This window comes from Dipodomys spectabilis, unplaced genomic scaffold (assembly GCF_019054845.1).
Source record: "Dipodomys spectabilis isolate Male_0828 unplaced genomic scaffold, ASM1905484v1 ptg000017l, whole genome shotgun sequence".
Taxonomy (NCBI): domain Eukaryota; kingdom Metazoa; phylum Chordata; class Mammalia; order Rodentia; family Heteromyidae; genus Dipodomys; species Dipodomys spectabilis.
This window is the reverse complement of record NW_024870694.1, coordinates 6,759,244-6,775,273: the sequence shown is the minus strand read 5'-3', so window position 1 is coordinate 6,775,273 and position 16,030 is coordinate 6,759,244. Positions and strand designations below refer to the sequence as shown.

Below are 16,030 nucleotides of genomic sequence, written 5' to 3'. Positions count from 1 at the left end.
CAAATGAAGCCTGATCAGAAAAAATGAAACTATGATCCCCAAATCCAGATGGTCCAATAATCTATGGATATCACTTAAGATAATGGCTTAATCAAATATTAAGTATAATCCACTTCCTTGGTTTATTAGACACAGGAATAAGGACTTAAATGCCCCTGGTTCTCTCATAATGTCAAATCTAGTAGCTGACTCAGAGATAATATGCAGTTGACTGACAGACTAAGACTGAAGATGGTTCTTGTTCCAGCTGTTTTACTCATGTGGGGATACCTGATGCATTCTAACTAACACCTTTTACTTCTAATTAATTACATTTTCAGCAATAGGCACAGGAATCACTTTATCCTATCTTGACATTTTCCTATTGATAAAGTTATAATTCTGCTTTATGTCCTAACATTCCACCTCCATCACCTCCATTACAATATGTGGGCCTTATTGAATTCTGATTCAGACATAAAACCATTAAAGACAAACTATTTATGAGATACTTGGAAATTTGAACATTGACTTTATGATTGATTAAATAAAAGGAACACAAACAATATGATATTGTAACATACTTATATTACTTGTAAAAAAAAAGGATCTTTTTAAAAAATAAATTGCTGAATTGTTTTGGGATAAAATTGTAAATCTGAGATTTGCTTCAAAATCATGTGAGAGAAAGGAATATAAGCAGAGTCAGAGATCCAACATATTGGCCATAGGTTGACTACAGTTGAAGCAGAAGAATAGACACAATCTGGCTAATTAGATTATGTAATCTATTTTTCTATGTGCCTAACACATTCCTGAATGAAGAGCTAATTATTTTTCAGTACCTTTAGTTTTTCTTGCAACTTGTCATGCTATGAGTTAACACTATTCTCTTATTTTCCTGTATGTGAAATACATACCAAAAGAAATCCTGTTAGGCAAGAAGGCATTTGAGAATTTTAGGTTCCAAATACAGGTAGCCAAATTCACCAGAAATGAGCAAGAATATACCTGAATATTTTCATGATCTGTTGGATGCAGCAGAAATTGAACCTCTTGCAAAGTTTTCAGTTGATTATTGCTGCTAAATTTTAATACTTCTGAAATAATTAAGTCAGCAAATTCAGTTTTAGGGAATCCCAAATTTCCTGTTCCTATTGCTGGAAATCCAATGGATTGTAAAGACAGCTTCTCAGTGACCTCCAAACAGTCTCTGATTATGTCTCTCATGATCTGAAAAGCACAAAGCACATCTTTATACCTCTTGCCTAGAAATTCTCCACAGATGACATCAGTATACTGAAAGAAGCCTAGCCATTTTCCTGCTGAATTTATTTTTTTAATTTTTTTTGGGGGTCCGGTCGTGGGGCCTGAACTCTGGGCCTTGTCCTTCAGCTCTTCAGCTCAAGGCTAGCACTCTACAACTTGAGCCACAGTGCCACTTCCAGCTTTTTTCTTTTTGCTTATGTGGTGCTGAGGAATTGAACCCAGGGCATCAGGCATGCAAGGCAAGCGCTCTACCACTGAGCCACCTTCCTAGCCCTTCCTGCTGAATTTAAACTGAGGTCTTACCTGTAGTGAAGATGTGCTGTTACCTCCCCATTCTGGAGCTACCACATGAAGCACGTAGTGGCAGTCCAGATTACCACCACTGGTTTGGAATATGGTGCCCACATTGGCAGTGATCCCTTGTCCAGCAGCCTTCAACTCCTCCTGAAGCTTCAGCCCACCCTTTTTCAAGAGGGCCTGAGAGAGGGGCCCTCTATTGAGTGCAAGATCTGAGGCAACAGAGTTGACAATGATGTGGGTCTAAAAGACAAACCAAATATTTGTTTCAAATTCTCACAGAAGGTGTTCAACACCCAAGGCTACCTTTGAGCTGCTGAGTTCAGCATAATGGGATTCAAGTCAGCATTAACTGTTCTATACTGAAATAGAAATTCAAGTGTTAGTAAATTTTTCTCCAGGACAAAAGATAGCTGACAGGAAAGAACATATAAATGGGGTATCTATGGCTCATACCTATACTCCTAGCTAAGATCCAGAGCATCAGGGTTTGAAGCCAGCCTGGACAGAAAAAGGCATCAAGACTTCGTGCTCAATTAACTAGCAAAATTTAGGGTAAAGGCATGGCTACGTGGTAGTACAACAGCTGAGCAATAAAGTAAACAAGCGGGAGCCCCTGAATTCAAGCACCTCCTCCCACCCTAAAGGACATATAAATGGGCCAAGATGACTAGAAGAGTCCTGAATAAGACCCTCTCAGTGGCTGGCAAAGATGCCATGGGCTACGGGAGACCTGAGATGGAAATGTTCACAACAAGCAAAGAGTGACAGAGAAAGGCCGGTATTGACTCACGGTGGATTGTGTGTGATGCATTGTTCAAACCTGACAGAGAGGTTCTGCCAGCCAGGGTAGAAGTGATACTCTTAGGGGCAGATTGTGGAAGAACCACCTTGAGTGCTAATCCACACACAGTGAACAGACATGAAAGCTTTTTTTTCTCAGAGTGCACATGAGCCATCATTAGGCTATGTTCGTGAGGCCAAGAGAAGAGAGGAGGAGGCGCTCTGTCATCTGTGGGACTTGCAGAGTATTGCACTGTAGCTACTGAAGCAGTGGAAACTATACAGCTCTGGGAAGGAAAGGAGTAGAAAGCACATCTTTACATTCAGTGACAAGAGAGACCAAGAATAGAACTCATTGCCATTCCTCATTCTTGATTGAAGAGGGCATTCTGTGTGTTTATTTAACTTTAAAGAAAAAAGAGACAAATTATTTTTAATATTCTGAAAATAGTACAATAATTAAGAACCTTTTATAAATTTGAGTCCTTGCTCTACTGGATTGCTAGCTTGGATAAGTTATTTCAGCCCTCTAAATATCATCCTTCATATGAGAAGTGAGAAGAACAGTATTTTAGAATTCACCTCAAGGCATTGAATGAGAAAGCACATGTCAATCACCCTATATAAAACCTGTCACAAAGTATCAATATTAACTACGTTTATTCTAACTACTACTTAAGCTTCCTGTCAACAAAATCTAATTAATTTTCTTTGTCATTTTACACTACAACAAAAGGTTCTTTAAGAGAAGTAACTTGAACTAAAAAATAAAACTTGGCCCATATAATAGAAGAAAATATTGGAAAATCATAAACCTGTACCCATAATAGACATGTACTCAAAACACATAAAAAACACTTAAACTTCAATAATGAAACAACACCACTATATAAAAGCGGGGGGAAAATCCAGATATTTCTCTGAAGAGATGCACAAATGGCCAAAAAACACAAGAAAAGATGTTCAATAGTGCTGGATGCCAGTGACTCATGCCTGTAATCCCAGCTACTCAAGAGGCTGAGATCTGAGGATCATGGTTCAAAGTCAGCCTGGGCAGGAAAATCTGTGAAACTCTCATCTCCAATAAACCACCAGATAACCGGAAGTGTCACTGTGGCTCAAGTGGTAGAGTGCTAGCCTTGAGCTGAAAAGCTGAGGGCGCTGAAGAGCGCCCAGGCCCAGAGTTCAAGCCCCACGACCAGAAAAAAAAAAAAAAGTTCAACAGTATTAGTTAGTGGGGAAATGCCAGTAAAAGCCACTTCTAGTTCTCTAAACTCCTATATGAACATAGACAAATGATGGTAATGTTTGGCAGAGATGTGGAGAAACATTGCTGACAAGAATACAAACTGCAATAGTAGCTACATTTCCTCAAATTAAATATGGAGTCTCGAAGGGACCAAGCCATGCCACTCTGAGAATGGATACTCAAGCGAACCAAAACAATCATTCATGGACATATTGTAAACAAATGATCATAGAAACAGGACTCATAAAAACCAAAGAGTAGGTACAGCTGTGGCTCAGGTAGAAAAGTATTTGCCTGGAAGCATGAGACCCTGAGTTCAATCCTGAGTCTTGAAGAAGAAAAGACAAGGTAGAAAGAACACAAGTTTTCACTGGCTGCTGAAAGTCTAAAAAATACATAGACATACAATGGAATGTTATTCAGTCACAAAAAAATCAATAAAGTACTGAGAAATGTTAGAATAGGTATGAACCTGAGAAATATTTTTAGTGGAACAAATCACTCATAAAAGGTCACAAATTGTATGAATTTATGTATACCACATTTTGGGGATGGGTCCACTGAAAAATAGAAAAGTAGAGGGCAAGACAAGATGGTAGATTAAAGCATTCACCTTTTTGACTCTGTGAATGAGAATCTAATAACCCAGGAGTTACTAGATTCTGAAGAAAGAGAGGAATTACAAACGGGTGGCAGGAAGGCAGAAAACCACAGAGATACAGATGTAACAGAATAAGAAGCAGTGAGGAGTTCTAAGTTCATTTCCAGCTCCTCTGGAGAGGAAGGGGAAACTGAAGGTCCCTTAACAAGGCAAAGGAAACAGCTCTGACTACAGGCTGTCCATTTTATCTACCAGGTAAGTCCATACACCCGATTGTGGGGCTTTGTGAGACAGTGATTAGTTTGGCTTGGAAGCTAGCCTGGGTGTTACTCCACCTAGTCCCTCACACTTGCCCTACTTCTTTCAACTTCCCACCAGGAATCCTTCTTCCACCACTCCCTGTCACCGGCATCCTCCAATGGAAGAAGGGCAGCCTGGCAGAGCTGGAGTGGGCCATATTTGTTGCATAGAGTTGTTGTTCTGATTGGTTAGAACCCATGTTGGAAAAGCTGTTAAATGCCTTTAAAAAATCATATTAACTACCAGCATCCCTCTCCCTACCTGTCCCGACTCTACATGAATTGTTTGTAATTGATACCTGATCCCTAGACCTTCCTCAGATCCACTTCCTTATTCCTCTTCCACTCCACATACAAACAACAAACTGGTATTGGTCCTAATGGCTCTTCAAGCTCACTTCTGCTCAGCTCCATTGACAAGATGCTTTCTTCTGCATTTCCCATACTCTGTTCTGTATCTTCTCAAAGTTTCCAAAAAATGGCAAGGGTAAATGCAATATCATATGATATTTTATGATACCATGATAATATATGATATCAAGATCAACTTTGACACTTATTGGAACCTAGAGATCTGATCTCAAGAGCCTTTCAATTCTCACAAATGATGGATCAATTTCTGCTAATAAGTGCGACTGATAATTTATCTGAGGAAAGCCATTTCAAGGCAGGGATGTACAGCATCTAACATCTCTTAATTTCCCCTTCCATGTCTTCCTTTGGCCCACTATGAGAGAGCCACAGACTAAGAAGCATCATGGCACCTTGGTGATGATTCTAAACAGAGACACTCACCTTAGCATTCTGTACATCTTCACTCACCAACAGCATTTTCAGGCCGCTTGGTGATACCAGACATAGCTGATCCTGTGTTACCTTTACAGGTTGGTCTACTGCTGTTAAATGGACGGGGGAGGCCATATCAGATAAGGACTCTGACTTGGGATGGGAAGTTGGGTCTTTGAATATAGTTTTCATAGCTTCAACAAAGGCTCCAAAAATCTTCTCAGATGGGTCCACAAGGTAAATCTCTTTCAAGGAGCTACCTTTGTGATTATATTGGCAATTGTCCTTGATCGCCTTAACAATGGTCTCCACACACTGTCGTAAGGGAAAGCCAAACATTCCAGAACTAACAGCTGGGATGGCTATGGATTGGTAGTTGTTGTCCTCAGCTAAAAGAAGACTGCAAATCACAGCTGACTTTAATAGTTGTATACACCTCTGGGCATTATCTTCTTTCCACACAGGCCCTACGGCATGGATCACACGGTGGCAAGGGAGCCTTCCTGCTTTGGAGATGGTGGCATTGCCAGGTAGGATCTTGCCCTTTTTCTTCACTATCTCATCACAATCTGCTTGAAGCTCAGGGCCAGCTGCTTTTAAGAGAGCAGCAGCAAGCCCACCAATATGCCTGAGGGTCTCATTTGCAGCATTCACCACCACATCCACTGGAAACTGAGTCAAGTCACCCTGCTTCACAATCAGCATGACACCAGGGGCCAGCTCCCTCTTAAAGTTGTTGCCCTCCTCCTCCTTTCCTTTGTTCTCTTGGAGTTCAATGAAACAGCTGTACAACCGTCTGACCTCACTTCTGTAAAACAACACTTTATCCTGGAAGAATTGCCTGGCTCCTGGCTTATCAATGTTAAAGGTTTTAACACAGATTAAATTCTGAACTTTCGCAATGATGTCTGTGCCTTCTAGTACTTCACTCTTGGTACCAATCAGTAAAATGCCATTCTTTCTGTTTTCAGGCTTGAAAATTACCTGCACACTTGTCTTCTTGGGCCAGAATTCCTTCTTGTTTGCCCTGAAGTAGTCTAGAAGCAAGGATGGCTTGACCTCAATGAATCTCTCTATTCTCATATGTTTTTCCAAGAAGTCAAAAAGCAAGGCATAGATTTCATTGACTTCTTTCACACAGCCTGCAATGATCACCTCAGCTGGAGATCCTGAAGTTAATTCAGTGATTGCCACCACCTTTGTGTGGGAATTGTGTTTCTTTTGCAAATCATTAACTTTCTTTTTCCATTTGTTGCTGTTAAGAATTTCCTTGTCCTCAATTTCAATGCGTTTATAATTTAAGCCGCTGAGCATTTGCTCTTCAGCTTGTGCCTGATCTTTAGCAGAACAGCTGGTCAAGTCAACAGTTGTATCTTTTAGTTCATAGACTGCATGAACTTTCTGTTTTATAAAGAGAAACTGAGACAATTCTTTACAGTCTACCTGTTGCAAAAAACTGGAGACCTCAGAAGAAATCTGAAGTGTTTTCTGAACCATGGAAAACATCATTGCCAGGACTTCACTCTTTAATTTATACACAGCTGCACGGGGTCCTTTAACACACAGGTAGTGAGTAGATTCATTGTAAGAGAGTTCCATCTCTGGGCACTCTGTTCCTAGATGATTCAGGATACCACTATGGCACAAAAGAAAATACTTTCCTGGAGAAATGGCCACTTTTTCCTCCAGACTCTCCTGTTCCTTTCTAATTTTTTGCATGGTGTTTTCTATTAATTCCTTGGTTTTCAAGGTAATGTTTTGGACATCTTCTGATTTTCCTGCTAAAATCATCATCTCCTCAGTTGTATCAAACTCAATCAAAATCCTATCAGCTTCTATATCTTGTTTGATGGTGTCCCACACTCCTGGCTTCACTTGGAGTGAGATAACTTCATATTTAGACCTGATGCCAGCGAGTGCTGTGGATGCATCTTTCTGCCAGGTCTTGATTTTTGATCTTGTTTGACAGCCCAGCGTGGCTGCAGGTCTGACGGTAACTGTACTGTTGAGCTGGGACCATGTTAGCTCACAGTGACAATGCCTCATTTCATTGTTTATCTCCTCAATCAGATGCCCTTCTTTCTGAAAAAACTTGCATAAGAGTGGATCCAATGACTCTTTGAATGGTGCTGGCAGCTTGATCAGAGGCTTCTCCTTACCATACAAGGCGGTGCCCAAAGAGATATAGTAGGGAAAGACTGATATTGGCATCTTATTGAAGTTATGTTCCTTGGACATGATGTTGTCTAACACTTTAAAATAAAAATAAAATGATCACCTTCAATGTGATAATAAATCAAGACAAAACCTTTCTAGAGTGAAATCCCTAATGGCTATAGAACTTTCATGTGTTATAAAAAGCCACTAGCTCAAAGTGTCCAAAGATAAATTGGTATCTATTAACAGTCCACAGGTAGATCTTATTTAATAAAACTACAGCTTTCTACCCAAGAGCATGATACTAAATTCCTAATTAAGTCCTATTTTCTGTTTCTTCTTATATCATGGATGCATCCCCATCACATGAAGAAACAGATATGAGTTTGGTCACAAGTGTACAGATAATATTTTCCCTAGTGCAAATGATAGTTTTCTGCTCAGTTTGAAACTTATCCCAGTATTGTATTGTTCCTTCTTGGACAGTTCTAGAATTTAAGTGTTAGCAGTTTACTTAGATTAAATTAAAAACTTTCCTAGGAGAAGCAAATAACTGATAGCTTACCATGTGTCAGATACTATTCTAAGTGCAACTAAATATACTTCATTTAATCCCCACAACAACCTTGTTGTAGGTACTTTTATGACCATCCTTATCTATAAATGATACAACTGAGGTTTGGAACAGCTCGGTAAGTTGAATAAGGTTTTATAGAGCAAATATAAATATAAAAAAGCTAAGTAAGGTTTTATCTGAGCTAATATTCAGCATCCTTCATCTCCACAGTCCATGGTCTCTCTCTCTCTCTACCAAAACATCCTCCTCAGAGACATGTGAGAGCTCAGCCCAGAAACTATGGTTCAATAAAACCAGCCCCTACTACAGTCTCTCTCCTGTCAATTATACCAGGACCTGTGTGTGTGTGTGTGTGTGTTTCTCATTCTCCTAGACCTTGCTCATTTTCTGTTGCTAAGCAGCTATAAGAAATATCATCAAGGAAATTAAAGTTAGCCTCCAAACAACATATGTTAAAATAGTATCCACGGTGGAAAGATGTTAAAAATGATTTCACCTTGTGAGTGACTGGGAACCAGGGCTGATGTCAGGCATGATGGAAAAAATTCCCCGAAAGGCTGTGCCCGTGACCACTAGCATGACTAATTGCTACCTTATGTCGAGTTCCCTGCAGGATTATTTCATTTAGTCATCACAACAGGTGATGGACATGTTATGAGGGAGAAAACAGTGGATTTGGTGGGTTAAAGTAACTTGCTGAAGAATATAAAGCAGTAAGCCCCAAAGTGAGATTGAATTTGGATCTGACTTCTATTATCTAATGTTAATTTTATACATCTTATATTCTGCATCCTGAGGTCATGTGAAACCACACTTAAGTGACCACACTGAATGATCACACTGATAGGTAAAACAAACAATAACTACAATTGTAGAATCTGTATGTTATTAAGAATGTCTTTACCAAAACCTGTTGAAAACAATTTGAAAATGTATACCAATAGCTTAAACTCATTATTTTAATAAGATTGTACTTAAAGGTTATAAAAATGACCTATTATATTTTTTTAATCTATTCACAGATGGTGACTCATTAGAAAATCTTTTATCTTTTATAAACATGCTTCTTTTTAGTCTGAGTCACTGCCTTTAGGAAGCATTGTATCTCAGGTAAACTGATCATTAATTTCTGAAAAAACATATATCAAATAAAATGCATCAGAATTTAAGTAATTGCTAAGACATGCTAAAATTGGCTTAGTTTATGTCCAATATCATAAGCTAAGAGCTATTACCTTTTGTGTCATAAAATTCAACGAGAGCTGAACTCTCATCTGGAAAACACTCAACACTGGCAACTCTTCCTCCTCCATTGAATGGATTTTCAAAGTAAAGTTGTAACTGGAAGTCATCAACACCAGGGGGCAGATTTTCAACCCTGATTGTTTTTGTCTTTTCCAGAAGTCTTGGAGAAATCTGAAGTTTTTTAATTGAATGGTGCCTGGCACAATCATCAATAAATTTCATAGGCTCTGCAAGAGAAAAAAAAATCAGAAAATTATTATATCACCAAAGTATACAGAAAAAATGGACTGTATATTGTAAGAATCCTTCATGACCATCTGAGGGGACCACGCAGAGGCAGGCAGGCACAGGAGAAAGATTATTATAAGGTTTATTAGAGAAGCCATATCTCCCTGGGAGAGGTAGCACATGGCATCTGCCCCTATCCAGGTGGCAGGTAGAACTTGGGGAGAAAGTGAGGGTAGAAGTGAGCTAGGTGCATGCAAGGCAGGTCTGGGTGGAGAGAGGGAGTGGCCAGCTTTATGGCAGAAAGTCTGGGGCAAGGAGGGGCTCAGGTCTAAGTAGAGCTGAGAACCAATGGTGGGGATAATACTAACACCTATTAAGATGAAAAGAACTGAACTGGCTCAGACTCTAATCTCAGCTATGTGGGAGGCAGAGTGGGAAAAATCAAGGCCCTAAACTGACTTACAAAATGAAAAAGCCAAAAGGGTTGGTGATGTGGCTCAACTGGTACAGAACCCAAGTTTGTTCAGACTCCAGGATAGCCAGACAAAGGGGTATGCAAGAAGAAGCTATCATTCCAGTTTTGAACACAAGATTTTAATACTTACATAGGAATCTGCATGCCTAAAATAAATTTCCAATCTCTGAACAACACTCTCATGAATGTCTTATGGGTCTCCAATCATAGCCCTTGCCAACCTGCAATAGCATCTCATCTCACTGGTTTCTCATGTCCTTCAAGAGCAGCCTGTCTGCAGGAGAAGCTCACAGTCCTTAACCAGCTTACAGTGGCTCTGGCTATTTGATTCCAAGCTCAAACTCCTTAACCAGCTTACAGTGGCTCTGGCTATTTGATTCCAAGCATCACTTTATTTCCTGTCTTAGCAGAAAAAAAAAAGCCAGTCTGTTAGTTTAAAAATCCACCTTGCATGTACCATTTCCTGCTTCTGGTGTATTCCTTTCCTTATTATTGATTGATTTTTACTGTTCTGGAGATTAAACCCTGGGCTGTATATAGGTTAGGCAAATGCTCCACCATCCACCCTAGCCCCAGCCTCAGCAATTTTGTTTATTCTTCAGAATTCAGCCCAACTATGTCTTTCAAATTACTAAGGATTGAGGGTGGGTCAAACCTATAGTAAGTACTGCGTTAGACTCTGGGGAGATAAAGATGACTCTAACAAGGCTTTGGCAGCTTGTCATTCCGGAGGAAAGAGGCTTGAGAGAAACTGCATTGTGTCTTATGGGATTAACTGGAATCAGACTTGCAGAGGACATGGTCTTTCATCTGGATTTAAAACAAGAAGAGAGGCTGGATGGATAACATACAGAGACATGACAAGCAGGAAAGCATCTGCCTGAAATGGCTTGGTTCATTTTAGATACACGCAGTCAGTATGACTGGAGTACAGACTTCTCAAGTGCAACCCTAATATTCCTCACTTGGATCTTTCTTCCCACTTCCCACAGCTTGTTGCTCACAGGCAAGACCACACCTTCTCCTCTTGTATCATTATTCACTTACATGGAAGCTTCTTCCCTGTCCCAGACTGTGAGTTCCTCCGCAGCAAGAACTATGATTTATTCATCTTTTTGCCCATAGCACCTACACCAGTGCCTAGCACACTATAATGCTATACTTTGGCTCTAGAAGGATCCCCTAAGACCCATATACTAAAGGCTGAGAGGTGGAGTGAACTAAGAGGTAGGGCCTAGTGGGAGGTCTTTTGGTCACTTGGGTGGAGAGAAGGGTTTAGGGTGACCTCTTTCTCTCTCTTAGCCAGGAGGTAATGAGTATGCCGTGTTCTGCTACCTACATGCTGCTTTTCCAGGGAGGCAAAACCACAATAGGGTCAAATGACATGGAATGCAACCTCCAAAACTGTAACCAAATAAACATCACTGTGTGTAAGCTTATTGTCTCAAGTATTTGATAAATTATTAAGAGGCTGATGAACACAGGAGAGGTTAGAACATTTTCACCAATGAACAAAAAACGAGTTCTTTTAGATGTTCCTTTTTTCATAATACTAATAAACTTGAAACTAGAATAACTTCTTTTGTTGATGTCTTAGGTTTGATGTTAATTGCCTTTCCAGAATCACCTCAGTTGATCATGGTGAATTTTAGGTTGTTATTATGATCCCTAATTTATAGATGAGGAGAGTGAGGCACAGAAAACACAGTAACTAGATGAATAGCAGAACTAGAATTATGACTCCATCACTTGTGCTTTTAATTAATCATTCCATTACCATGGTCATGGGACAGTGAGGGCTTGAATTGGAAAGCTCCTTTGTTTTAGGTGACGATTGTTTTTCCTCATAACAGTGACCTCAAAGAGCTTCTGTATCACATACAGAAAAAGTCCTAAGGTACAAGATGGTAAGACTGAGAAGAGAACAAATTCTAGAAGTTGGATGCCTGGGTTCAAATCCAGTGCTTCCATTTATCAGCATATAGGTACCTTTGTCTGTGCCAATTGAGAGGTAATAAGGGTAATGCCACAAGGTTGTTGAAAGAGAGATAAATAAATACCTATGAAATGCTTAGCAATAGTACCTAATTGATAGCAAGACTATGTGTGATTGTTAATATTATTGCTTTGTGTTGTGTAAGTCCACCTTAGAATCAATACTTACTCCTCTCAATGAATGAAAATGCTCACTCCTTTACCTGGAATCATGTTAGTAACTTTAGACTTTAGATTTCTATTTCTGTGTCTCTTCCTGTCTATCGGTCTCTGTCTCTCTCTGTGCATGTCTGTCTCTCTCAGTCTCTCTCTCTCTCTCTTTCTCACACACACACACATACACATGAACTCATACAATAGAAGTCAACCTATTAAACATCAGAATTTAGTTTGAAAGAATTAGTTGAAATTAATTTGCTAACTTTCTTTTCTTCCAAAATTGTTAATAATATGTATTATTAACATATAGTCCTTTTTACTAGCTATTTTCTTTTAACTTTTCTCTGATGTTAGGTCCCAAATCTCAAGACAGAAAGAATACTGGCCATTGAAATGCCCTTGAGCTCACCTATATGCTTTGGCAAGGTAACCACAGCAACATCGAAGTCTCGGTTTATTTCCATCTGAAAGTCATCACTGGGCAGGCCACTTATACTCTCAACGAATAAGGTCAACATTATATCAGTCACGTTTGCCTGAAGATTTTCAAATGCCACCAAAGAAGAAACGTATTCGCATTCTCTTGGGATGTCCTCCTGTTTTTCTGATGTACTCTCTAGAGAAAGTTTTGCTTCCAGCTCTTCTGATACATCTGATTTAGGAGAGACAAAAAATGTACAGATGTTACATGGTCTTAGCAAAGTGTGACTTAAGATGTGACCCTTACTTTTCCAATCTTTCAGCCAACTTTTAGCAAGCTCTTAGATAGATTTTTGCTTTAGTGAATTAAAAAAATAAGACGTAGTATTTTATTTTCTACTAATATTACTGATATCTTAAATTCAATTTAATCAAAACTTTTTGTGCCTTAACTCTCCAAGAAGCACAGTTTGTCCTCCGTAGCACTTGATATTTATTTCTATCACAGCCCTCCATTACAATGATTGAACTACGCATCTCAAAAGCAAGACCCAGGCTTGTTCATCCTCGTGTTGCTGGTGGATAGCTGAGACTCAGTAAATGATCACTGAATAGGAGAAATACTGCTTGGTGCCCTAGTGGAATGCAAAAACATCTGATGATGTGCATACACACTAACTAAATATAGTGTAAGGAGTGAGATACAACATAACAGTACTGAGTGAGACAAGTATGACCACATGGAATGGGTACTGGGCTTGGGATAAGGCTGCCTATATTCAATCCCTGGTTGCCACTCTTTAGCTGTCTGACCTTGGGCATGGGTCTTAATTGTATATACATCAAAACCCCAAAACACTTGACTAATTGAACTGAACAGTAAGTCTTCTTTCAAGCAATCAAGTTTTATAACCCATGACTATTAAAAGCTTGGTCACAAGAGAAGCCTATCATGACTCAGAAGAAGAGACAAAGCGGCTGAGCAGCTACTGAAAGAGCTCAGAGAACAGGAGGAAATCTGTGAGGGTCTTGAAAAGTGCATAGAATTAGATAGAAAAAAAGAAGGGTAAAGGGGATTCTGAGTAACAATCACTGGGCAATTTGGAGAAAGCAACTTGATCTACTCGGCTGTTGGCTGTTTCCCAGCAGGTGAGGTAAGAGCTCCTGACTTCCTGTGCCAATGCGTCAACTTCCGGTGCCAATGCTAGGAAGACACTATCCACTGAGAAGTCAGTTCTTTCTGCTGAGGTTCCATAGGACATACCTGGAACAGCCAGTACTCACAAAGCAGCGCCAATGGACTCATAGCTTTCTCCAACATATTCTTGTCCTCGTTTCTCATTGGCTAGTGGGTACAAGTGGGCTCTAGCTTTTAGTTCACTGTGGAAATATCTTTCCCACTCCTCAACTGCAATCATCTTCCAGCCCCCCAGGGAACTCTTCCCATCCTTCTCACTTCAACCCAGAGGAACCCACAGAGTTCATCCTTTGCATAGTATGCAAAGCACTAAGAAAGTATAGTCCAAGGAAGCTCCAAGCTGAGCAGGCCCTGGTTCTTAAAAGTTTAGGAGAAGGGGAAGATCCCCCAATCTGTCTTCTTTAATGCAAGAAAAACTGCTTGCTGAATGCTTGAGCTACAATAACTGAGGTTTTACCTGGTTCTTTGACATCTTCTTTCACCCTGGATTCCTAAAACCCAAACAATAAAGTACCATTAATAGACTAGTCGTAATTGTAATCTTACATTAAGAAATCATCTGTAAGACCAGCTTGAAGTTGTAGGAAAAACAGAAATTATATTGGAACACTCCCATATGGGGCTCTTTAATGCAATCTGGGGCTACATGTCACAGCATATCCATTTGTTAGGGACAGATCATTGATGAAAACAAAACCCAACAGAATTCACAAACTGGCCTGTAAATTCAGTTTTTCCTGACTTAACTCAATGCTTATAACAAGCTTCATAGAAGTCATCTAATTTTTGATCATCTATTTCACAATTAAACAGCACAAGTAGTTTGGATAGCTGTCCTCTAAAAACAATGTAAAAGCATAACAAAATCACAAGCTTTAGGCTATAAAGAACCAAGATACACAGATCCAGGATTTTATTTTATTTATTTATTTATTTTTTAGACCCAGGATTTTATACCCCAATATCGTTGTGACCACAAATCTTGACTTTGTTGTTGGTGGTGGTGGTCATGGGGCTTGAACTCAGAGCCTGGACACTGTCCCCGAGCAATTTTTGCTCACGGCTAGCACTTTACCACCTTGAGCCACAGTTTCACGTCTGTTTTCTGGTGGTGAAAGATAAGAGTCTCATGGACTTTTCTACCCAAGCTGGCTTTGAACCACAATTCTCAGGTCTTAGCCTCCTGAGTAGCTAGATTACATGTGTGAGCCACCAATGCCCGGCCAAATCTTGACTTTCACGAAATGTCCAAAATCAAAGGAAAAGGTACCTTCCCTCCATCTTGTCATACTACCTCAACACAGCTTTCCCCTCTCCCTCAATATTGTTAGCCACTTTTCTGCTCATTCCACCACATTTTGAGATTCCCACGTTTGGAAGCTTGGGAGATCATCCAGATCCCTCTGAACCCTGGCTCCGTCTGGCTTACCTTTGTTAGAATTTCCCCCTTAAAGACAGAGCCTTCATCTGGGGCTATGGGAAATCGGACAGTGAGCTTGAATGTTCCTGTTCCTGGCAATTCCAACTCATGATTCTGTTTCTCCAGAACCCTCTGCCGAACTGAAATGTCAAGAAAACAGTCAAGTGACATTCTTTATTTTATAATTATTCTAAGATTTTTAAGTCACTTCAATAACTTACCCAATTTCTCAAGAGGCTTTATACAGTAAAAAGAGGAAAAGTTTAATAAATAGATATAGATTCGAATTTCATCTTTATACATCTTTTTTTTTAATATTTAGTGTTCCAGTTTGGCTCTGTAGTATCCCTGAGGAGCTTATGTGTTAAAGATTTACTTACCAGCCTGTAATGCTAATGAGAGGTGCAGCCTATTGGGAGGCAGTTAGGTGATGGGGGTAGGAGGCTGTGCCTTTGCAGGGATAGTGCACCCCAGCTTCTTGCCCTTGTTACTTCTGGCCATGAGGTGAAGGCTTCCTCCCCACAAGTGCACCCACTAAGACGTACTACCTTGCCCCAGGCACAGAAGCCATAGGCCAACTGACTAGACTAAAATCTCCAGAATTGTTGTGCCAAAATAGAGCTTTCTTCTGTAAAAGGTGTTTTCTCCTGTTTTCATTGTACTGGCAATTTGACTAGCACAGACAGCATGTTGGTTAATGAGCATTAATTACAAAGTAGCTCAAGTCTCATCTGTTAATGAGGCAAATGGATACTGTCTTATACTAAGACTGGGTACATTTAATTGAAGACACATTTAAGGCACTTCACAGTACCTGACACTCAGTGGGTATTCAAAAGGCAGCAGTATTAATGTATGCTGAGGTGAAATAGAGAAAGCAAACCCCATGGAGA

The 16,030-nt window shown here is 39.8% G+C and overlaps 1 protein-coding gene across 2 annotated transcripts in view; it reads right to left on the bottom strand.

Annotated features, from left to right (window-relative positions):
* Nucleotides 1–16,030, bottom strand: part of Parp14 (poly(ADP-ribose) polymerase family member 14) — a 133,107-nt gene that overhangs the window by 16,533 nt on the left and 100,544 nt on the right. The window contains exons 2-8 of one of the 2 annotated variants that reach the window (XM_042667623.1): nucleotides 15,147–15,277; nucleotides 14,175–14,208; nucleotides 12,509–12,751; nucleotides 9,233–9,469; nucleotides 5,273–7,515; nucleotides 1,552–1,788; nucleotides 991–1,212 (exon numbers count right to left, since the gene is read on the bottom strand). In XM_042667623.1, the coding sequence (XP_042523557.1) occupies nucleotides 991–1,212; nucleotides 1,552–1,788; nucleotides 5,273–7,515; nucleotides 9,233–9,469; nucleotides 12,509–12,751; nucleotides 14,175–14,208; nucleotides 15,147–15,277 (3,347 nt within the window). The remainder of the gene's footprint in view (nucleotides 1–990; nucleotides 1,213–1,551; nucleotides 1,789–5,272; nucleotides 7,516–9,232; nucleotides 9,470–12,508; nucleotides 12,752–14,174; nucleotides 14,209–15,146; nucleotides 15,278–16,030) is intronic. The other variant, XM_042667632.1, reaches the window with a different exon arrangement.